The following is a 25,321-nucleotide window of genomic DNA, read 5'->3' on the forward strand; positions in this document are numbered from 1 at the left end:
GTTATTTCTATCAACATAAGCTCTGTGCATAGCTACAACAAGGAGGCTAACTTGTGACAGAAAGCATAGTGAAAATTAACTGCCAGCTATCACTATTAACAGTATCATTGTAAGCATTTTACTAAAATCTCAGCTCTTGCATTGTACAGCCTCACAAAGAGCCTAGGTCGGCTATAGACTTGTGTAACCTGCGTTCTTCATGTCGTGAAGATGATTGATCGAGGATGTGAGAAGAGAAGAAAGCTCCCATGTATCCCATTTGCCCTTTGTGAAATTATGCCATTTCAAAATACTTCATGGTGCCTATTGAGGGCAGGCTTTGCTCTCTGCTGCGTGTGTGTGTGTGTGTGTGTGTGTGTGTGTGTGTGTGTGTGTGTGTGTGTGTGTGTGTGTGTGTGTGTGTGTGTGTGTGTGTGTTATGCCTTAGCCTCAAAATTTGGAGGCTAAGGCATAACAGCTGGAGTCTGGCTAATGACTGGCCTGCTTGTTTTGAGAGGACAGATGGACGGGTGGAAAACTGATGTCACTTACTCTCCTTCATGCCCCACTGACCTCTTATCTCTTTCTCACTCCCTCTCGCCTTCTCTTTCTGTGCCTTTGACATCCATCTGCCTCTCAAGTGTCAATATTGGGAGCTTTAACAGCAGCTTTCATCAAATTATAATGTACATTTGCAGTTTTTGCCCTTTTCAAGTCTTATCCAAGTATTAGAACAAGACTTAACACGTGTAGATCCTCCCTCTTCATAGTAGGCTGAAGGAGAGAGGAAAGTCAGCCACATATTCTCATGTACACAGGCAAATACACACTGCCCATAATAAAGAGACGTCAACCTGATCGGAGGGAAGATACTTCAAAGAACTCCAAAGATGAATGGCTGCTGCATAGGTTTGCCCCTTCTGTTAATGAAAGAAGACAACGGGGACAGAGAGACAGAAGCTTAAATCCATCATTGGTATATTCTTTATTCTGTTCAGTCAAAGTGATTGCTTTGCAACAAAGGAAGATGGAAAAACACAAGAAAGGTGTGTATTAGAAAACAAATCTACAACAAGGAATGACTTTGAAATTTAGACAGGGAACAAATACTATAATTTCTTCCCTTAAAAAATGCAATATATATTCAGTATTGAGATTTCAATCTTAGCTGTACAATAGCCTTGTGAACATCAGAACTTGTAAGAATGCTCGTCTTTCTTTAGTCCTTTTAATGAATAGATTGAGGGGGTTAGGTAGCTGTCTCCCTGTCAGTCTGTTTTGTCACATAACATGCATCTGTCCATTTTTTGCACTCCACTTTGTATGCCAACAAAACACATTCATTATTAATGAAGGCCGATGATCCAGTGATGGATTGAAGCTACAATACTGAGCCCTGAACACTTTGTCACTGTTGTTTTTCAATATAAAAGGCAGCTTACTTCTTATTCTTCTTATTGTTTTTGTTTTGTTTTGTTTTTGTTATCCTTACGTCTCTTATTCCCCTGTTCTCCCCATCCTTTGCTGTACCGAAAGTTAAATCTTATTTTTCATTGTATTAGTCTCATTGCTCTCACACAGTGGGGACTTGTGAGTTCAGCCAGCCGCACCAACCACTGATTAAGCTTCTGAAGTGTCCAAGAGCCGGGTTTTAACTTAACATTTCAGATGACTCTCTTCAGGGAAGAGGATCTGCCAACAAAATACACCCTTGGTCTTTTTCCAGCAGGAGCTCTCAGCTCCAAATATTCATGACCTCAAGCAGGCATTAGCCAGTTTTGTCTAGGCAAAGCAACACAACACTGATACCAGTGAAGCCTGGCAATCGTTGCTATGCTTAGGCTGAAGTTGTATTTCAAACTCATTCTGTATTTATGAAGGAGGAAAACAGTCACGGAGTTCAGCTTGTAAGGTTACAGCGTTGATGAGACTTCAGTGCCATATTCGAGGTCTTAAAAAAGGTTAGTTCCTGGAACAGGTAGGGACCTAGGTAAGGATGTTATTGAAGAGGAGCATCGTGAGACAGATGGAAGCTGGGAGATGAAGGTAAATTCTGATTCTGATGCTGATCAGACATGAAATGTTATCTCTTCACATTAGCCTGCCAGGGTTACTCTCGGGCACCAGATACAGATAGTCCTACCTTACCTTACCTATCAACACACATAGGAGTGTAGATAGTGTGTGTGTGTGTGTGTGTGTGTGTGTGTGTGTGTGTGTGTGTGTGTGTTTGTGGATGCAGACAAAAAAAGGTGATAGCTTGAGGGGAGCATCCAACCTGCTCTTGGTGTGCTGGTTTTCCTACACAGTTCAATAGGTTACTCTCATAGTGGATTGATAGTCGTAGCAGTGTGCAAAGACTAAACAGATTGCCGTGGTAACCGCATCTGTCAGATCGGCCAATACAGCAAGTTTATCAGGTGGAGATTGACTCTGGACGGAGGACTCATACACTGGAGCCCTGTGCTTCAGCTTTCACTAAAAAGGCCCAGAGGCACGACCTAATGGATATGACGTCAATACAGAGGGAGGAGGAGGACCATTAAAAGGAACATCAGGGCAAGAGAAGCAGCCACATGTGTGTCTATTCATGTGAGTGTTTCAGGGAACAATGATGCTATAAATACAGAAATAGGGACATTTCGCATGAGGATGCAAAATATGCAAATGGAATAAACACAGGGTTTGTGGATGAACATTTTTTTTGGTCTTTTTAAAGAAAGAGGGAAACAGGTGGGGAAGAATATATTGGGACTGGATCAGTATGTTTTGTGTGTAACATTGGTAGGTGTCTGTGGGCTCAAAGAGGATCCACACATGAGTTTGAATAGTAAAATAGACGTGGGGTGCTTCTGCTGCACGCCCTCTCACGTATTCACAGATGCAAATGCACGTGTGGGCACATTTTTCCACTCTGCTGGTGGATGAACAGTGCTATAAGAATGCAGACTGCATGGACTGCTCAGAATGAAAGCGGTAATGAGGACTGATGGATGGTATCGACGGGGCCAAAATTTGCAGCACTGCAGAGAGCTGCAGAGGTAGAGAGAGGAAGAGAGTTCGAAGCACTCTGGATCCCAGGGCTGCATCACTGTGCGTGCTGTTTACAAGGAGGCTGTGCAGTTTGTTTTTGTGTGAGAGTTGTGGGAGCTTCCTTTTGGAAGTGGAGAAGGCTAATGAATTCAGCTTTCCCAGCATCCCCAGCTGCCTCGCGACCTCACCTCTCAATCACTCGCAATGGGTACCTTTTATTTATAGAGCCATTATTTTTAGCCCTCTATAATTTCAGCCGTCTGCCTCTTGAAGAATTAACGGCAGGCACATTGGAAGGAAAGATGGAGAAAGAAAATGAGAGAGAGACAGCCAGAAAAGATTGAAAGAATCAATTGAGTCAAGTTCATTTTTGTACTGCATAAAAGAAAATGATTTTCTTTACAACCTAGTTCTTATTTTCACAGTTTGGGCCTTCGCTTTTTATGAATTATTAAAACATTTTACTCACAGCTTAATTGGCAAGACTTGGAATGCAGCACTGAAGTCAAGAAGGTGAGACACATTAAAAATCTACATCTTCATATACTGTCTGGGACATCTCTTTGAGGCTGTAACTTTCCAAAGTGATGCTTCGAGTTGAATGTTTATGTCAGCATGCAAACATTTAGAGAAGCTCATTTCCCTACACAGCACTTTTTTGCCTAGATTTTATTACAAAATAACTAAAAATATCAAGTTATTTCCTCAATTATGAGCTATTTTAAGTTTGAGTCAGGAAGTGGTCAAATTTGAGATACCTAATTCAAAATGCCGACTTATGGGTAGCAAAGAAAACATTTGATTTGATATATATATCAAAGGCTAGCCACAAGGCTAAAACCTAACCATTTGATCCGAAATCTGCACTCTTAGTCCCAACTGTTATTTCTAGAGTCAGGAAATCATCACCCAGAGAGAGGACAAAAGTGCTGGTCAAATGTGGACTCCCAATACACAGATGAGGAAAGAAGGAAAAATGTATTGTTTCAGCAGATAGAAGGGAGCTGAGTGTCTGTGTGGGGTGGTGGCTAGAGACAGAGAGCGAAATGGATGCAGACTAACTCACTGAGAGACAATCAAGTGAAACGGGAGAATGAGTGCTGGGAACATGGTCGTTTATTCGGCCTCGAAAGCCTCCGAGCATTGGCACTGCACAAATCAAGCCCATACAATCAAATCTTCATTGAAGGCATCTGTGCGAACCAACCAGCACATAGCTATGGGTGACACTTCACCACAGAAATGTGGGTTTGTGTGTATGTGTGCCCAGCATCTGAGTGTACGGCCTCCTGACTGTTAGACCCCTGCCCCAAGGCAGAACCAGAGGAAAAGGAGAACAGTCTTGGCAGCCATTGAGTGCGCCATCTGTTCCCGTGGATGTGGTCAGTCTGAATTAGACCCTTCTGTATCTCTTGCACGCTCAAACACACACACAGAGATAAACAATCCCGTCTTGTTTCTGCTTGCTTTCTCATCTACTGTATTTCATGGGGCACAGTACATCTGGCTGTCCAGGCTGCCACGGCCCCCTGCCCATGTGTCTGGACTTCTGTTCAGAGGGTCCGTGGTTTCAGGGGGAGCAAAGGCAAAAAAAAGAAAAGAAAAAAGAAAGGAAGGGTTGGGGCTGGGGAGGACTCATATCGATTCATACCCGCCAGCAACGCGCCAAGAAACTGCTTTCATAATCCTCCCTCTTAAATAATTCACCACTCGCCCTCAAAATTTCATCAGCACCTACATATAGAGAACAATCTCCCCCACAGCAGCAGCAGCTTTTTGAGGAAGGTAGAGGATGATGAGGCAGCAGATGAGTGAGCAGGTGGAAGATAGCCTGTTGATAATATCCCTGTCAAAACCCAGAATCAGCTATCGCAGGCCACTTGTGTGGCTGCAACACATTCATCTGTGCATCTCCAGACATGACAGTATACCAGTTTTTGAGACGTGCGATTTATCAGGTACATTTGACTAATGTTCAGATCAGCTGGCTGCAGTCGTAGGAGACAAATTTTACATTGTACAGCCGGCATTATGGAGCAAAGTACTCTATACTGAATAATCTAAAAGCAGAGTGCTGTTAACCATTCAACCATTCCTACAGTTGCCTCTGCAGTGGAAAGAAACAAGCCCATTTCCCTGGGCAACATATAAAATACAAAACAGGATGAAGTTATTGGAATTGCTTTGTCAAGTTAGTCTTGTTACCAGTGATTTCTTTCTCTGAGATTCTCCTGATGTATTTAGGTGGTGTCGGCAGACATCACCCTTGATCCTCAACAAGAAAGAGATGGCAGCATCCAAATACGACAACCAAAGATTAAGACATCCCCTTAGAGCCTGCCGTGGCTCAAAAGAAGGCACTTGATCTCATATCCTTTAGGGTAGTTTGGCAGGAGTGAGAACAGGAAAGAAGGAGAAATCAAGACATGCTAAAGGGGTTGTTCTGCCCCAAAGGTATGAATGATGTAGCAGTTGCCGGCAAATGCCACTAGACTAGTAACAGACTTATTGAAAGATTAATAAATTTGTGATTAAATCTGGTTTGATTTCCCTGATGCCAACGCGGTGACTTGTCAGCAGTAATGCAAGAGGCGAATAATATATTTTCAATCACTTTGTAAGTTATTAACAGTCATTATTCAAGTTGATGTCATAAAGCAGTTCAGCCTTCAGCTCAATATCTGAGCATCTTTACTTTTTACTTCTTTACTTACTTCACAAAAACTCACAGCCACTAGTAGTTCTTGCCAAACTCACCTTTAACTTTCTTTAGCATTGATAATATTATCACTATGCATGTAGACCCTCTAAGACTAAAATAAACATTGTTAAAAAAGAATTCATGTTGGATTTGTGCAGTATTGGGATGTTACGTTGCATCCTTTTGGACAGTTACTGTCCCGCAAAGTCCACGAGACTAAATTTAGTTTCCTTATGACATGCTGAGACATGCAGGTGGACAGCAAGAGGGGAAATTAATTCTGTACAATAATAATATCTTTGGCTCGCACAGGCTTCTCCACTCCCAGCCATCTTTGGATACCTCCAGCAACTCAGCTGGCTACAAAGCTAAAAACGCTCCTTCCTGCTGAAGTGACACTGTTTCACACAGTGAGGAAATACTGACATTCAGTAATAATATTCTTTGTTGTTTTTTACATTGCTTTGTATATAATATGATGCACAGCAGGATCTAGATAGAAGATGGCATTGTGCTATGGTTAACTTGTTCTAAGATGAGAAAATAAATAGTCAAAAATACATATAAATATAAATTTCCTACTACGTTATATTGAAAAATTGTTATTTTTCCAACATTTCATTTATCTGATAGTGCCTACACTTTCTTTTACACTCAAAACAGCTGAAACATAAGCTATAATGGATTTATCTAACAAAGTAGTTTGAGCAGAAAGCACCTTTGTAACTGATCACATGTAATACTACTGATCATGATCCTGAGTTTTATACTCAGGATTTTGAGTACTTAGTTTGTATCCCCTAGTTTAGGATTTACAATATTTTATTATTAGTGGTATTATTACTGTTTTTATTTTGTTAATCATGATTAGGGTTTATATCTCATTCCACACTACTAATGTTAGGTTGCTACATATATGTGTGTGTAGTCTGTGTATTGGTTAGTTACTTTGTAACCCTTTGTCTTGTTATCTAGATTCGATTCACCTGTGCGTACATATGGACTTTGGGCATTTCTCTGCCTAAAATAAAGTATGCATTTGAGTCCTCGACCTCACAATTCATGACAATTACAGCCAGCAGCCACTTAAATTAGTTTTTCACAAACTCAAATAAAATGAGAGAAATTTCCATCGATCCATTTTCTTTCACTTATTCACGATAGAATACAGAAAAATATCAAATGAGGGGACAAATTGAAGGTCATTTTGAATTTGATGGCAGTAATACTTCTCAAAAAGTTGGGACATGGCCACTGTGTAGCATCCACTCTTCTTCTTCTTCCCTTCAGCCCATAAACATCTGAGGAGACCTGCAGCTGGACCTTTTGGAGATGACTGTTGTCCCGTTTTTGTCTGATATGTCATTCAATCCAAGGTCTTCCCTGAAAATGACATCATCTAGATGGGAGCATGTGTTGTTCTGAAACCTGTGTATAGCTTTCAGTATCAGTGGTGTCTTTCTAGATAGAAACTAATGCAAGATGATGAGATACTCGACCATTGTTTTTGGACTTTTGGTTGTTGTTGCAGATTTGTGATCCTCTGCCCGTCTTTATTTCTGAGAAACTCTGCTTCTCTAAGAAGCTCTTTTTATACGCAGTCATGTTACTGACCTGCTGCTATTTAACCTAATGAATTGCAAAATGTACCTCCAGCTCTTTCTTTTTTTTTTAGCACCACTTACTTTTCCAGCCTTTTGTTGCCCTAGTCCCAACTTTTTCAAGACGTGTTGCTGTCAAATTCAAAATGAGCTAATGTTTAACAAACAGTAGTAAAATTTCTCAATTTAAACATTTGATACGTTTTTATACATTCTATTGTGAATAAAATGAGTGTTTGTGAGACTTGTAAATGATTGCATTTTGTTTGTGTTAACATTTTACACATGATGCCAACTTTTTTGGAATTGGGGTTGTAATTGGTGAGGTTTAGAGTTGCTGGTAGGTGGTAATGTTACTTAGGGTGGTAGATGTTTTCCCCTATTACCAGTCCTTAGAGAAATATGTGCAGCTGATTGCTGTGGCGTTATTGTGTTGTTGTTGGAAGACTAGACTGCTATTAATCTCCTAATCTCATCTGTGCAAAAATGTGATGAAGTAATATTTTCAGAATGTCTGTATTTTCTGTTATTGCACAGCACACATTCACATGTATGACCGTAAAGAGACGTTTTGATTGATTCTTTAATTCGTCAGACTGAATATAAACATAAAAGTTCAAACCAAGCATCAAAATGGGGAAGAAAATCGATCTAAGTGACTTTGAATTTGGTTATTAGAGCCAGATGGGCTGGTTTGAGTATTTCAGAAGCTGCTGATCTACTCGTATTTTCACACACAACCATCTCTAGTGTCTGAAAAAGAGAAAATACCCAGTGAGCAGTAGTTGACTTGGCAAAAATTTGTTGTTAATACCAGAGGTCAGAAGAGAATGGCCGGGTGCCATTCCTGTCAGCGAAGAACAGGAAACTGAGGCTACAATTCACACAAAATTGGACAACAGATTGGAAAGACATGGCCCGGTCTGATGAGTGTTGGTTACTGCTGCAACATTCAGATGGTGGAGTGCATGCCTTGTATCAGCAGTCCAGGCTGTAGGGTCTTTACCACACATTATAAAGCGCCTTGAGGCGAAAATTGAATTGAACTAAATTGCTGGTGGTATAATGAGGGATTATCTCTTGCATCCCTTAGTACCAGTTGAGTATGAGTATTGTTGCTCACCACTATTGCATTATGGCCACAGTGTACCCATTTTCTGTGGCACGCAAACTATGTCACAAAACTCAGACAATCTCAAACTCAAAGGACAATGAGTTCACTGCCCTCAAGTTGCCTCCACAGTCACCAGATCTCAATCCAGTGGAGCACCTTTTGGGATTTGGTGCAATGGGAGATTCATATCATACAGCAGCTGACTGATGCTAACATGTCAATGTGAACCAAAATCTCTGGGGAATGCTTCCAGCGTCATGTCGAATCTATCTAATCTCTGAATTAAGGCATTTTTGAGGGCAAATGGGTTTAGCTATCACTTCTCAGGCAGATTATTTAAATTTTTAGTTGATTAAAGTCTTTTGTCTACATGAAATGCAAATTAAATGCATAAAAAATACAGCCCAAGTTATAACAAATGTATTTTAAAAATGGGAAAATTCCATTGCAATGACTGTGCTAAATCTGTGAGTAATTTGCTCAAGGTTCTGACTAGCCAAAACGTCCAACTTGGTATTACATATCCAGAGTTATTTCTGGCCATCGATATCTCATAGCTCAGTTCAAACAACAGAAAAGATAACATAATATTTGGACATCTGCTGAGTGGGTGATCATTCATCAGTGAGCAAAATGGCCGAGCATATAAAAAGTTTTGCCTGGTTAGATGAGATAAGAAGAGGACAACGAACGAACCGTGCACTTATGTAAATGCTTTGCGCATCCCGCTAATATCTTCAGTACACGTGCATCTCAGGCACACGGCACACGCGTCCCTCTACACTACCCTGCCAGTTTTATTTTTACACCAGCTCAAGTGATTTGAAATTTAGGTGAAAGCACATTCTGGGTCTTTGTAGATCGACCTACATATTACAGTCGAGGACTTGGTCATTTATGACGCTTTGTTTTGCTAGACTGCAGTATCAGGAAGGGAAATTTATGTTCCAGTTTTATGTCCTTATCCACAGCAGAGTCATAACACTGAGCGATACAGGGCTCGGCCATGACCGCGTGAACTTATCTGTCTTAAAGCTTGGAAAGACATTATGTTCTATTGTCCACATCCAAGATTGCAGTATCTTGCACAATATGTAATGTCTTAAACAGTCGCGCTTGACTGTTCAGGCACTTGAAGGTTTCATTTTGTGCATAGTTGTGGAGCTGATCGCACTGCAGAGCTCACGGTGGGGTGCTAGAGTTTTGTGGGTGTGAGAGAGCTCTTGGCTCGACTTTCTCATGACATCTGCAGTTCAAGTTCAGGATTTTGTTTCGGATAACGTGTGATTGTGGTTAGTCATCGCATATCGATAACTTCAGTGTTATTCTTCGGCAGCTCCTGCAGCCCGCAAGGTTTTTAAATTCACATTGCTAGCAAAGTATAAATGCCATGTAAGGATCAGGCGAATATATTTACACGTCTTATGAAGTCATAATCATGTGTGTCATTGTGTTTACTTACACGTAATGCTCGCACAGTGAGAGGGGGGCACATCTTTAATTTAATCTTTGCTTTACTTGAACTGCTGCTTTTTTTTTATTGTCAGTGCCAAGCCTACACTACATTGAAATCTTAAAACCAGCCTATGAGTCATTGCAGGTATTGATGTCTGCACTGTTTGGGGATTTTATTTTATAGTCATATACGTCCTTTTTGCGATATAACCCGTATAACCTGTAGCATCTACTCACTTTTACTGATGAATTAACTGTAGTGCAATAAATTATTTGTTATTCAAATACACACATGTACATGTATTTTGCTTCTGTTGAGCTTGCAGTCGCCTTTATATGATATGGCGTATGTAACAGCATCTGTACACTTACATTCAATACTTTATTTAAAGTGCTCTGTTTTCTGGAAGTACTCTGTAGTTATGATTGGGGGTAAAGTGTGTTTGCTGTAGCTGGAAAGTCTGTGGGGCAGAAATTAAACCCAGAAAATATCCTCGCGTATGTGTCAGCTTTGGTTCCAGGCTCTGTTCCTGAGAGCTGTCAAATATGATATCAGTGTGTCCCCGGTGAGAAGAACAGCCAAATGGGATTTTCAAACAGGAAACTAGAAGGATGAGCTTTCCTCTTGTCCATACTCACAGTATAGTGCAAACACAGTCCCTGTGAGATTCTGCCTCTTTGTCTTTGTCTCGCCCCCTCCCTATTTCGATTTTCTTCCGTGTTTTCCTTATCCCCTGCCTCTCTCTCGGAGCAGTGAAAAAAAGAACTTGTGCATCGCCTGCGCAGCACAAGGGAGGAGTGCTGTAACTTAATTTACCCTGCCTGCTAAGTATTTCATCCTTGAGCTCTTGAACTTAAAAAGAAGCTTATTTGATTGTTCTTAACTTAAGCTTCCAATTATATCTCATTTTCTTTTCCTTAATAAACAATTGCAAGTCGTTTTTTGGGGGGCAAAATCTCCGCCAAACACATTGAGACACTACCTGTAGACTCCCCCCAGTGTATAAATGAGGTATACACGCAAAGCAGTTGTAGTCTCTCAGGGGGCTTCATGTTCAGTGTGCCTGCAAGACAGTGAGCTCAGCTTTATCAGCCCATTACTGTCAGCTAGAGTGATAACAGTCCAATGGAGACGCGGGCACATATACATTTGCGCGTACACATTCCTACCGCATACTTCGTCATTGCCCAAGGCCAAGTTATTTCACTCTTCCACTTCTCTCTCAGGCACAGTGGAAGTATTAACTTGTAAGGAGATATTTATGTGTGTGCGAGGGTGCTTTCTGCTGTGTAATTCCAGCTTTTATGTATGGCTGCGCAAGATAAGGTAAAGAAAAGAAGTTCGTTCTCTTACATAAAAGAACTCAGGCCTAAAAACATGCTGTTATTAATAGCAATGTTCCCCAAAAGAACCGGCTGAGTCGTCAAGTAAGGGCCCCGTACAAAGTGTTGTGTCATCCTGGAATATGTCCAGAGATGTTTGAGGAGCACTGGAGCTTATTGCAACACATGATTGTATCAGCACATAAAAAGGCCACTGATTTTGTACAATGCTGAGGACTTGCACAACAGGAGCACCAACTCTGTCTTACAATCTTGCCAGATTGCAGGAGATCGAGTTGCTCCTCGGTGAATTTCTTTTTGACTGACTTTTATTGCATGGGATGTGATTTCCTTACAGAATGGGGGTAACTCTGCCTCATTTGGAGAAACAAGTGGGCCATGGGAGGATCACATATTCCTGTGGAGGCTCATTACAAAAGTATCTATGACTCAGCTCTCGTCTGCGCCCCTATTTTCCTGTAGTAGATATGAATTTATGCAAAGTTTACACGCGTTTCCTCCTCTGTTGCGCTTTCTTTTCTCTCCCGCTGCGTTCCCCTGGCTGTCCACTTTAATTCATTTACAGAGTTATTCATGTGAACTCACAGTCACAGGGTAGTTAGTTTGGACTTGATTTGTCTGAATCCCAGTGCACAGGGTGCGTATCAATTTGAAAAGCAAGGCCGTGAAAGGACACCGGCTCACAAACGCCCACTGCCTTGTTATCTCCTTGTTCCATTCTTGCATTGGGATTGAGTGAGAGCCCCACATAACTGTTTTTCCATTCTCTTTTATGTCTCTCCCTCTTTGTCTGTCTCTGGCTGTCTTGTCCTATCTTTCACTCACTCTCCCTGCCTCTCACACACACTCTCCAACATAGCATCCACTCATTCTGACACTGTCAGCAAAGATATTCTTCCGTCATACTCAAGAAACTCAAAACTACTTTTTTTGTTGTTGTTGTTGTTGTTGTTGTTTTTTGCTGCACTCGCCATCTCCTCTTTGCTCACACCCGCAGCTTTCTCTTCTCGTTCGCTTCCCTTGCAACATATCTGCCCTTTCCTCTTTCTTTCAGCTCAGCGACAGAGCCTGTCGCCACAGAATGCATTCCACCAGCTGAAGGGGATGCGTCACATGCAGTGCAGGCTGCATGTGCCTGTCACAGCCTGCCCCATCCACAAGGTTCTTCCACAGCCCTAAAATAAATTGTTCCATTTTAGCCCTTGCATGATAAAAGCAGTTCTCAGGGAATTTAAGAATAATTCAGCACAAATTTGATCTCAGTTCCCTTTCTGTTCCTGTTGAGAGAAAGAATTGATCCACGTGGTGGTGAGAAAATAGAGGAGAGAGAGATGGTGGTGAGAAAGAAGAACGAGGATTGAGAGAAGGTGAGAGGTGGTGATGAGAGGAAGAGTGATCTGAGAGAGTGAAATGGATATTGAAATGCTAAAAGGGGAGACAAATTAGCAAAGAGAAGATGAAGTGGGGTTGGAAGACAAAGGGGAAAGAAAGGGTAGAGATGATAGCGATATGAAAAATGTTACATTAAAAAGAAGAGGAGAACGACGGCTGGGGTTAAGTGATGTAAGGTAAAAACTGATGATGTGATAGAAGCTGTGATTACTCATATGAGGCCAGTTTCGCTAGCTACACACAGGCCTGATTACTCCCAGATCTGTTAAATCAAGAAATCACTTAAATAGCACCTATGTGACAAAGTGATGTAAGCTAAAAGATCTCTAATAGCAACACATCAAGCCACAGTCTAAAGAAACAGATCAGAAAGAAAATAATTGACATCTGTCAAAGGAATAATTATTCATATTTAGGGGTTTGTGATTACAGTGTACCAGAGTGAGAACATTATCCACAAATGGAGAAAATTTGAAACACTGATGAAACTTCCCAGGAGTGGCCGGTTTATCCAAATTACTCGATGACGCCTCCAGGAGGTCACAAAAGAACCCAGAACAGCATCTAAAGAAATGCAAGCCTCGCTTTCCTTAGTTAAGGACTTTTTAAAAAATATTCCGTGGACTGATGAGAAACTTGACTCCCTTTACATCTGCTGTAAAACTAGCACAACATTTCATAAAAACAACATCAAGCCAACAGTTAAACATGGTAGCGGTAGTGTGATGGTTTGGGGCTGCTTTGTTGCGTCAGTACATGAACAAGTTGGTATGACTGATGCAACCACGAATTCAGCTCTCTACCAGCAACTCCTGAAGGAGAGTCCAGCCATCAGTTTGTGCCCTGAAGCTCAAGCGCACTTGCAGCAGGACAATGTTGGGAAACGCACCAGCAAGTCCACCTCTGAATGGATTCAAAGGGTTTTGGAGTGGCATAGATAAAGTCAAGATTTAAATCAGATCGAGGTGCTTGGGCATGAACTTAACAAGCCGTTCATGCTCGAAAAACTCTCCAAATTAAAACAATTCTGCAAAGAAGAGTGGGCCAAAAATTCCTTTACAGTGATGTGAAAAACTCAATGCCAGTTATCACAAATGCTTGATTGTAGTTCTTGCTGCCAAGAGCAACATAACCAGTTATTAGATTTAGGGGACAATTATTTTTTTTCACATAGGGTCAAGTAGGTTTGGATAGTTTCTTTCTCTCGACAAATGAAATCATCATTTAAAAATTGCACGTTGTGTTTACTCAGGTTATCGTTATATTAGACCCTTTAGATTTATTAGGTGACAAAGAGAGAAAACTCTGTAATAGGATATGCTACCAGCGTATATCAGGTGAGACAACAAATACATTCACGTCCAGATTTTTCTTTATGACAGTTTCAAACCACAGCATCTGTGTCACACTGAGGCACAAAGCAGCCTCCACTGCACTGTAGAAAATACAAAGACTAAGCTGAAATTCGAGAAGCAAAAACAAGATGAGCAGTCATCTGAGAGGGAGAAACTGAAGCACAGTCAAGACAAACATTGACAAAGAGATGGATTATGGAAGAACGGCTGCCAAGACACAATCTGTACAACCATTCGCAGAGCTGTAATGCTCTGATGAGAATCTCCTGTCTTTTGTGTTATTGCACTGCATTCTTAGTAAAAGGCTTTAGTATAGCACACTAAAAAAAAAAAGCAAAAGCACACATACACACACAAATGCACAGAAGGCTATTTCAAAATGTCCCGAGCAGTAATGCCAGGCTATTAGAGTTAACTGCTGACCTGCAGGAACAAGAATCGACAGCCATCTCCCTCCCTGCATCTCTTTAAGCCCCCAGTCTACTGATGGTGCTGCTGGTGCACTGTTTTGTGCAGTCGTATATATGTAGATGATTGCAGGTGGTAGGTCATTATATCAAGATTTTCACCATTTGGCTTTAAGAAAGTCTGACAGTTTTAGGCTTAAAAGCAGCAAATGCACGCACACTCTGAAATAACACTGTCATTGCGAGACGAAGTGGCTCATGGGGACTGTGTCGGGCTGTTGTTGAGTCACTGTATTTCAGCTCAGAGTGAACAAGCAGCCAGTCGGCCTCTCCTCCCTGCCCTGTCGCAGCAAAGTGGGGTCCACACACCTTGACAGGATAATAACAGCAGCCGCGCATGATATCGAGCATAATTGCGTCGCTGTTTGTCATTTATCAAAGGTTTACCCAGCTGACATTTTCCCAGTGTGATGTGGAAGATGAGGCTGATTTTGATGAAACTGTTTGAAAGGTCATGTTCAGAACTAAACCGTGTTACGGGACTGACTGTCACCTTCCCTGCTAAGCTGCATGCAGCATTAGACTATTCAAACGGGATTGGAGATTTTCTCCAATACCTTTGTTCTATTCTTATAGAGCAAAAGCATCTGAGAATTCTTCTTCTTATTGGAAATTCTTATTATTATTGCACAGTGAGTCAGGATTTCACTGTACTTCTATTTTAATTCACTCTAGAGTGGGGGTGGATCCAGATGAAAACCAGGAGGACCGCATTTTTGAGGTAAGCGCAGTTGTTTCTACTATAGATAAATCTTTTTTCTAAATTCACTATATTTATTCATCCTCTTGTTTTTCTTTCTGGGATCAAATTTTGCCTTTTTTAATAGAAATGTTTATCAGCTTCCTTCTTTATGCACCACATATTATGTGACTGTCAAATAACTGGATTCGGCTAAATATTCCAAATTGATCCTTTTTTTAATCGGTGCTTTCTAAATCCTTCTCAGCACAATTTGCATTGATGTGCAGGCATCGCTTCTCCAATCCCATTTAGAAGATTGTATATTAGTGCCACTGTTTATCGATGGGTTACGGCAAGTTAATTGTCATTCCGTGTGCTTTAACATGCTGAAGCTTTAACATCATTGCAGTCTGTTTACGAATGTATCTGATTTGTTTCAGGGGGCTACTCTAGTTAAAAAGAGTGCACATTAAGCTTAAGAAAATAATGCTTCCAAGAATATGCTCAACACCAAAAAAAACAAGTATTGGCCCAACAGCTTCTAATATTGACTGTCACACAGTCACTTACATTTCACTGTGTTACAAGAAGTGATTCTGCCTACATACGCATTGTGTCGCACTGGAAGCAGCAAGCTTCGCTGAACATGTGAGAGAGGGCAGTCACATGACTATAAAACTTCGAGCGGTTTTGTGGTCAACACATTCTTCTTTCACACTATTTCTTATTTAAATATTGAGAACTGTACATTATAGGGATTTACTAATATGTATAATTTCTGCAAATATTGTACTTGCAGCATATCCTTCCATCCTCTCCTACTGACACATAATGGGCGTCCAACCTTTAATCTTGGGTCTGCTGTTTATTTTAAGACCACATGGCATTAAAGTGAAGAACACTTCAAGAGGAAATGCAGTTTCGCTTTCGCTTTGAGTGATGGTCTGCGCAATATCCAGAACAGAGCACAACAGAGGCCCTCTGAGTGTGGCCTTTTGTTGTGCATACACCCACCCTGCCATCGCTGCTTCCCAGCAGCTCGCCATTCACTCTCTTATTTGAACCGACGATTATCTGCACGCTATGAATGGGACAAGGTCTGGGCATCTCTCTGGTATCAAGCGGCCAAATAGATAGTGTGGCCAAGTAAAGCTGGAGGAGGATCCCAGTGGGGAGACGAGCTTTTTTATTTCTTTTTTTATGGAAACAGTTGAATGCATGCAAGACCAGAGCAGTTGTTCTTACTGTAATGAGGAGGGATCTCTATTGGTAGTTCAGTTTTTGGGAATAGGATTTTCCCTTTATTAGGTCTGACCCTCTTGTTCAAGCTGTGGTCATGTGATATGGCCCTGCTGACCATGCACAGGTGCAGGTTTTCGGCATTTCCATCAAGCACCGTATACAGCCCACGGCAGACGGGCTTTGTTTGTCGGCGAGTAACATTGGTTCTCTTCTGGTTTACAGATTGCTACAGAGAGGCTAGACACAACACAGGGCCTGTGGCACTCTCTCGACTACAAGTATCCTTTCACTGCTTTTTTCTCCAAAGCACTCTCACATCTGCTTGCACTCACAATAATTAACGCAGCGCTCTGTGGAGCCCTACTGTTCTGTGAGTATCAGAAAAAAATAGTGCTTCATTACATAGACTTTGAAGAAAGACCCTTATCTATCAGGACAAACAGAAAGTTCAGAAAGAACGTGTGTGGCCTGCTAGCAAACATACACTGTGTATGACCTCCTTTGTGCAGCTATATTAGGACCATTTGCACACATGCTCTCATTGTAGTTTCCCTGATATAAATGATTCTTTAGGATGCATTTATCTAAGAGGCTCCTCATTTTCAAGTCAACTTTGAAACACGATTATCCATGTGACTTCTCTCATGTGACAGTTCTCAGCAATCACGTCTTATGAATATCGTGACTATTAAAAGAGTACTCCAACAATGCACTCCTTTTCCAGATAGAAAAGCAGCAAATATTATATTATATCTAAAATCTAATATTTAAATTATTTATAATTCATTTCTGTGGACCAAAACTCCACAGTCTTTGCTCCGTGCAAGAATACATTTTGTACATTCCTTTGCCGTTATTAGATAAATTCACAGGTTGCATTCAGAAATTTACTCCATTGTTCACCTTTATTTTATTTTGCAACAATCTGGAAAATATATATATTTGCATTTGGTAAAGGTTGATGTTCTTGTCTGTAGCAACAATAAATAAAGGGCCAGTCAGCTATAGTGACTGTCTGAGGATAACAAAATCTGGCCAGGACCTCTAAAGTCCATTTCCAAAGCAAACAGTTTGCTTCTCTGTCAGTCTTTATTCTAAACAAAGTTAAGGGTTTACTAGCTGCAAACTTATTCTGTGGGAATGGTGTTGAACTTCCCTCCCCAACTGCACAATAGTATGTGTTATTTCCCAAAGTGCTTAACTATTGCCGCCTCTGTTGGTGTTAACAACGTGTTAAGATGGTCTTGTAAGCAGAGAGTGTAGTTGGAGAAGGAAAACAGTTGTACTCTTTGCAGGAAGATTTCACGAGGATTGCATTAAGTTTAAGCTAATTGAATTTTGCTCCCTAATGACTTCATGACCTGGTGCTTGGTAAGGAGCACATCATCTTACTTTATGGGCTTTATCTCTTCTGCAAAACAGTGCAATGTTGGATTGATGGCATCATCATTAAGAATAGTCATTTAATGCGTAATTGAGGTTTTGTTTGTTTTTTGGGGGGGGTTGTGCTTTTTAATTGAATGAGAGTGCAGAAATGGCATTATCCCGGCTACGTAGCTGACCTTTGATAATGAAACAAATCAGGCTACAAGGTTAATATTATTTTGGCAGCATGCAAAATATATTTAAATACATTTTTTTATACCGGCACCCATGAAAATGAATGGGTGAGTGTGTTCAAATATGACTGATAGTTTAATACAGAGTTTTTTCCCTTCTTCTCTTTGATGTAACTTACATTAAAGCAGGAAGAGTTATAAATAACATAAGTAACTCCTAAACACTCAAAAGGGTTATATAATTATCTATTTAAATTTTATAGGGATATCTAAGAATATGAAATAAATGTTTCTCAAAAGTTTGTCTCTTCTTTACTGATCTCACAGAAAGAGATCAAAAAGGAAAGGAAGGTCCCTGTGTCCCTCCTTTCCTGAAAAGTCATGGTCCGCTCATAACTATTAAAATAAGTAGTATAAAGTGTGTGTGTAGTCTGTGTTCTTGTTACGTCTTGAGACACATTGAAACAGTAGCCTGAGACTGTGAGGTATTAAATGTGTTACTCATGAACAGTGAGAGCTGGTATGTGTAGTTCTGAAACCAGATACGACGAGAGAGGGTAGATCTGACTGTAAAACTGTATATTGGCTAACAGTAACAAGCTACACCCTGAGATTAGATTAAACAAACATGTTTAACTATGTATGGCCTAAAATTAGTAATTATTTTTGCAGTAAAATAACCATTTTCTAACAATTGAAATGAAAATATCACATATTTATTTAAACTTATATTAAAAGAATATTAAATTGAAATAAAAGGGACCTGTCGTTTGAAGGTGTACAAATTGAATTGTTACCACCAAACACCACATCGCTGATCCAGCCGATGGATCAAGGCATTATTCTCACATTTAAGGTGCTTTATATGTAAAACACCCTGCACCACCTGCCTTTGGGTGTACATAAAATAATAAAATAAACATGCTTTCTAATTTATGCTTTTTCACCTATCACAGGGGTCCTGGAACGTAACCCTCACGATAATAGAGGGAATAATTATTTTATACTGCCCAGGGTTTTTTTGAAAAACTGATCATTTTTGGATAAGGGGATAGAGTGCTAAGTTATCAGCTAATGCTAACAGGTTAGCAAGGCACATTAATATAATACTGCAGTCTATGGAAAAAGAGCTAATGCTAGAATTTCAATCACCAAAAAGAGAGCTCAAACTTTGTGCATATGCCACTGATAACATTAACAATGTAGGAAGTCCTGACTGATCTATCAAATGTTGCTGATATTACAGCAATATTTTTATGTATAAGTATGTAATATCAATATTATGATATTACATATCTTTTTTTTTTATCTGATAAACAAAAATTTAAAAACTAAAGAAGAGATGCGAGAAACACCCTTCAGCCATGTTGTCTGTCGGTCTTGCATAGATTGCTCAGCAGATTTTGAAAAAATTATGCAATTTCGCAGCAGCACACATTTAGCAGATGTTTAAACCCTCAAGTATTGGTCTTAAAATTCCTTTACTGGTTGAGCTCTGACTAAATTCATTTCATGTAAACAAGTGTAAATGGGGTCATTTTTGCTAACATTTCAATAAGTCTGTCTTAAGTTTTAGTCTTGGAAAATCATTTCAAAGGAGTTCATTGTGACATATTTTACTCTGAGAACTGTTTTTAACAGGCAGTATTGGTTTATATTTCAGACAGATTAGAAACCATAAAGTTTGTAAAGGTTGTCATTAAATTCAAATACATGTAGCGTTCAGGCTACTAAACCACAAAACACAAGCAAGGTGGATGTGGTTGAGTGTACTGAGAAATTCTCTGATCTGATTAGGACATATTTCCGTTTTGTTTACGTGAAACGGTTTCTTCTTTCTAGTTTTGCAGCTTCCATTTAAATGTTTAAGACATATTTAGATGTTAAATATTGACTTGAGAATGAGCAGTGGGTTAATTTGATAAAGAATTATATTCACTGACCAAATTTTAAATAATAGTAATCTACTGTCTCTGTCTTATGCAATAGCTTCACCAGTAGCCTTGTGACAGACAGACTGTTCTTCACTATTTTTAAAGAGCCAGCTAGCCAGTCCCTACATGTGCTAGCATGCTAACATTTGAATGATATGTCTGCTGGTTGCAACACACGATTAAAAGCCAAAAAACAGCACGAACTGTACTCCTGCCATGGCTATATTTAAAGCTTATAATATTGGGTTAACTTGCACATTTTAACAGACTGTGTGTTTTTACCAGACCTCGTGTATATATCATGGGTTTTTGGAATCATGTAAAGCATGCAAATATGACAGCGGGCGAGAAAAGAGGAGATGAGAGAAGCAGGATGAAAGGCCCGACCAATGTATCCTATTGATGAGGAGGAAAAACATATTCTGAAGGTGCTTTGAAGTGGACCAGGTGAGAGGAGCCTCAGCCGGAATCCTGCTGCCAGGTAATTGAGCCTCAACTTGGCTCACCATCTGCATCATTGAGGCACACTGCTGCTTCCTTAACTGTTTCCCCGTCAGCCTGGCTTTAGGGTTCATAAGGACAAGCACTCATTCTGGGGGACATCAAAGCCTGTTTGATCTTTCCAGCTGAATTGGTTTGCATACTGTGGCGTTAGCCCAGCAACCACGTTTTTGTTTTGGATCTGGAATCCCAGAAGCCACCCATGTCTTCTCCCGTGTTAAAGAAGTACAATGCCGTTAATTACATGGGTGTTCTGTGGCTTGAAAATCAAGTCTAGGCATGTTACCCATATTTTTAGCATTACAAGGCTAAACAATACCATACAACAAAGAAGCACCAAGTAGAGCATAGTGGCACCCACTGTAAATATCTCCTCCTTACATTTTGATGTTATGTAAGAAGTGTATACATATTCATTATTCAATGCAATCAAAGTCTGCAATCATGGAAATTCCCATGTCTTTAGGAGAATAAGCAGTACTGAGAACAGTGGGTGTATCAGTGGAAGGGGCTAACAAAAGGCCATGCATCTCATGGCCTTTAATGAAGGAGGCCAATTCAACTCAGTCCTCTGAGCTACAAATGTACAGTAATTGTACTGTCAGTAAGGTATATTTTGACGTTTCACACTCCTGTGTGCTTTTGTACTCTCTGTTGTAGATGCTGCTGTCTAACAAAGTTATCTCTTCCAGGCTGGATGAGTCACTGACAGATAAACTTAGGGATATGTTATCAACTCAGTTTAAAAAGAAAAAACACAAAGCACAAACTGCCAAGGCAGCTCATCCTCTTTCTCTTGACAATATTTTCTTTAAAGATAAAACAAAAATAAAAAACTTTTCATGACAGCTTGACCCTATTTGACCTTGAAGAAGAGGTCAGAGGTCCAAAGTAATACACATATTGAATTCCCTATATGCCTATATGTTCTCAATGCAAACAATGGTGGTAAGAAACATAGTTTTAAATAGCTCTATATAACATTATCATGACTTTGGAATTCAGATCGAGGTCAGAGGTTAAATGTGACATGATATTTTACATTTTTATACAGTATTTCTATGTCTACAGTACACACCACACTTGTGAGATACTTCCTAATTTATAAGCCTTTTTGTCATTTTTCTACCTATGAATGAATGAATAAATAAATAAATAAATAAGTGGGCTTTGAAGTACTTGGTGGATGTACATGAAATGGATGTACATGAAATTTTAATGGATTGTTAACTGGACCCCACTCTTCACCCCTACAAAGTTTTATCAGAATACTGTGCATTGGTGTTGAGAGTGTGATGAGTTAGGGTAACTGCAACTTCTGTCTGTTTTCTTGTTTCCTCACTAGTTGTACCACTGGACGTTTTTGTTTATTAATTGATTCGCATTTCATGTGTAATCATTAAGGCTGCCTGTAACAGCGCTTGTATTGGACATTTCCGACTACAGCGTTTGCTTAAATGTTAAAATACTGGTAAAACAATGGGAAAGTTTGTCACACAAGTTATAAACAGGCTATTTACAACCAATTTCTTAAATAGCATAAGTAACTTACGTTAGATAAAAACAGTGTGTTGTTGTTGGAGACGTTTTGCGTGCTATGTTCTAGACCATTTCTTAGAATGACTTGCTGAAATCTGTGTTGGTTTCCTGGCAAACATAGCATGAAAAGATTTCATGAAGCCCCTGAAAAGCAGCAAGCATTTAACCAAACCACACTAACCTGCTTTGTAGTTTCTGAACTCTAGTAGCTGATCACATGTATTATAACTCTAATACTTGCCCTAACTCATGAAAGGTCAGTAAAAGGTTACCTGCGGGTTGTGCAGCGTGGGACTTGTGCTTGCTGTGATGGTGGCTGAAGCAGCAGTTGGTCTTCTACCCCCACATAACTACTCAGCATCTTTTCACACACACACACACACGCACACACATATAATCTGACACCATTGTGTAGCAGAAAGCAGAACCAGCAGTTATAATTACCATCACTGTCGAGTATCATGCCAGCATGGAACAGGAGGACGCAGTGCCAACAGGAAGACAACTCACTCAGGCACATCCCAAGGAAGACATTATTCTCTCCTTTTCTCCCTCCTTAGACCCCTCCCCCCTTTTCCCCTTGTTTCTCATTTGAGACATTTTATGAATAAATCCTGTTAGCTGCCAGAATGGTGCTTATAATTCCAACCTCTTGCACATTTTCAACAACAGAACCCGAATGGCGAGAGCTGGTACCAATTTCCATATTAGATTATTTTCCACTTACCCTTGTTCTTTTGTACGCATGCCAGAGGACTGTGCACTTGTGTGCCACATTAGTCCCACATTACTCATAAAAGGCAGTGAGGTACAAAGGTTGACACTGATGGCACTGGTAAAATAGGAATTTGTCCGTTTTTTTTGTTGTTTTTTTTCCCCTCCAAAGCAAAAATTGAGGAAAGTATGACCCCTTGCAGAAAGGTGATTATAAATTAGATGCTAGCAGGGGGCTCCGAAATGTCACAAACATACTCACCTCCACTTTTCAGACCAGAGCTTATAAATATGCCACTGTTATTGTTTAGTAACCACCTGCCACCTGCACCGCTTCGCTTCCACCGTCTCCTCTCAATGCTGATCGAAAATCAAAATGCACATATCTGCACTTTATCACATTTATAAGGCATTCGTGACCTTGCCTCTAGTTTCAATCAAATGCAAGGCTGACCCAGTTTGCTGAAACTAGATAACGACCCATTTGCTACCTTTCCTTTTTTTTTTTTTCTTGAGCAAATTATTTTTATCTCGATTTTGGCTCTCATGCAACATCCCCTCCTGGAAAATCTCTCTGTGTTGCATGGGAGCTTTTATTCCTTAAGACAACAACTCAGCTGACAAAAGCTATGTATATTAAATATGCTAACAGCTTAAGAATCTGGAACAAAAATAGCTCAAGTACCTAAAGCTTGAATGACTAATATCCCAGCTCTCTGCAGTGTGCCATCTTCAAAACGGAAGGCCAACTGCACTGAATGCCAGTAAGCTGACAGTGACCTCATAAGGGAAATAATACACTTTCATAATGTTTTTTTTATTGCTTTGAGCACAAGGGGACTATGATTTATTACACTTTTAGATTTGCATCTCTCATTTCTGTCTTCATATATAAACAACTGGGAGTCTGATGGCTTAGATCTAAAACAATTTGCAGTCACACGCTCAGTGATTATGTTTATGATAAACTGTAGTGATTCACTTTAACCACTTCTTTCTAACAAAGAGTTGGGCTTTCCCTCGAGCATCAGCTGCTAAAATAGGAAACAGACCATACCAGTTAACGCTTTACTGGAGTGCAACACCAGTAACATGTAAATTCCCTGACCTTTTATCCTGCACAGGTAAAACACCGTATCTGGTTACTGTCCTACTCATTCTTTCAAATATATATATATAATTAATCTGATATGTGCTTTAGTGTTGTTAGCTATTATTGTTATGACTGTGGAGCTGGAGGACAGGCTAGACTACAACCGACCATTTCACCTTATCTTGTGTTTACAGTCACTGACACGTACACACGTTTTGAACAGTCCTTTAACAATGTCACAGATATCTAAAGCCAATGCTGACTCATTGTGGCCCCCCGCTGACTGAGTCACTGCCACAGTGTTGTGGTGTATTTGCCAGAGTCTTCAGTAGCCCCCGTGTGCAGGAGGTAAGACTTTTTTTCTGTGTTTACAACATGCCAGAAATATTGAGGAACATATGAGTTATTTGCCACTCACAATTCAGGATGATGAAGAAGAAGAGCTGTGTGAGATAGAAGCAGGAAAAAACACCCTGGATTTGGGGGAAACGGAGAGCCAGCAGGGATCGTCCGAAAGCGATTCTGCATCCGAGCACCAAGAGGACCTGCTGGACGGAGATCTGGGCCTCGGCACTGCTCCAGCTCAACCGAGGGAGGCAAGCGGCTCCAGTACTCAGCTCTAACCTCGTCTTATCAGCTATTGCTCCCTGATGTCAAAACCCCCACCTCCCACAGTGAATGGAGGTCACTGGTCAGGACATCTGCCAACAGCTGACTGAGAGTTAGAGTTTCAATGGTTCCCAAAAGGTCATGCACTCCCCCTGTGCTGAAATGCACGCAAAGACACACAGTCACACAGGAAGGGAGAAAAACAATTACAAAGGCCACCGCTCTTCCTGTTGCAACGCTGATGATGTCCTTGTCTCAAACTGGGGAAGTTAGAAACTGAAATAGAAATGTTAAGTGTGCCTTTCACCTTTGTCATAAAGCAGTCATAAAAATAAATAAAGGTAATATGTTAAGTCACAGATTCATTATAAGTGCGGCAGCTACATGATACACGGTTACGTAATGCCCGAGTTTCAAGCTTTAGGGAGAATTACTCATCACTGTACTCTGTGATTGAACACTGCAGTATTTCCCTTAATCAGCTGAAATGGTATTTTCTTGCCAACTTTGCTTAGCTCTTCCCCAGCCCCTTATTAAACTTTTATTGCACTGTTTTCTGCTGCAATCCTTTTAACTGATTCAAATGTATTCTGCTAAATTTATTACCACCCCCACCACCCCATCTCCCTCCATGTCTTCCTTAGCATTCTTTGCTGTGCAAGAATGTATCCAAATGGTTAAAAGTACTAACAGCTTTCAGGGGGGAAAAAAGATTATTTGCATGTGAAGTTTCGCTCCAACTGCTTTAATTAAAGATTGCACTTTGCTGCTTTCTATGTGCATCACTGTAAATCTCAGGGCCCCATCTTTTTCCCCCTTGAGTCAAACAGGGGTGTTGTTTACTGCACAAATACGATTTGTGAAGGTTAGGCTGTACGAATATGCAGATGGTTCGCCGTGTATTAATAAAGCCATTGTCCTTGAAGCGGGGGCTTTTCGTTTTATGTTGTGAATGCATGGGCGCGTCTCTGGAATGTGTCTGTTAAAGTATACATTGCGTTCCTCTT

The 25,321-nt window shown here is 40.4% G+C and overlaps 1 protein-coding gene and 1 long non-coding RNA gene across 10 annotated transcripts in view; one reads left to right on the forward strand and one right to left on the reverse strand.

Moving 5' to 3' along the window:
• The window catches only part of LOC113029104 (sodium/hydrogen exchanger 9-like), a 62,063-nt gene extending 36,824 nt beyond the window's left edge, over positions 1–25,239 (forward strand). For 3 of the 9 annotated variants that reach the window (XM_026179722.1, XM_026179723.1, XM_026179729.1), the window contains exons 13-16: positions 15,117–15,162; positions 16,588–16,643; positions 23,948–24,053; positions 24,131–25,239. In XM_026179722.1, the coding sequence (XP_026035507.1) occupies positions 15,117–15,162; positions 16,588–16,643; positions 23,948–24,053; positions 24,131–24,328 (406 nt within the window). In that variant the 3' untranslated portion in view covers positions 24,329–25,239. Of the gene's footprint in view, positions 1–12,281; positions 12,389–12,490; positions 12,595–15,116; positions 15,163–16,587; positions 16,644–20,415; positions 21,825–23,947; positions 24,054–24,130 lie in introns of those variants that run through there. The other 6 variants (XR_003273343.1, XR_003273344.1, XM_026179726.1 and 3 more) reach the window with 6 other exon arrangements.
• Positions 371–24,153, reverse strand: LOC113029107 (uncharacterized). The gene is made up of 4 exons (XR_003273345.1): positions 24,124–24,153; positions 22,171–22,259; positions 834–899; positions 371–753 (listed from the first exon to the last, which is right to left on the reverse strand). It is a non-coding gene; the product is annotated as an uncharacterized LOC113029107 (long non-coding RNA).
• Positions 25,240–25,321: the final 82 nt, after the last annotated feature.

Source organism: Astatotilapia calliptera, chromosome 9, assembly GCF_900246225.1.
Source record: "Astatotilapia calliptera chromosome 9, fAstCal1.2, whole genome shotgun sequence".
Taxonomy (NCBI): domain Eukaryota; kingdom Metazoa; phylum Chordata; class Actinopteri; order Cichliformes; family Cichlidae; genus Astatotilapia; species Astatotilapia calliptera.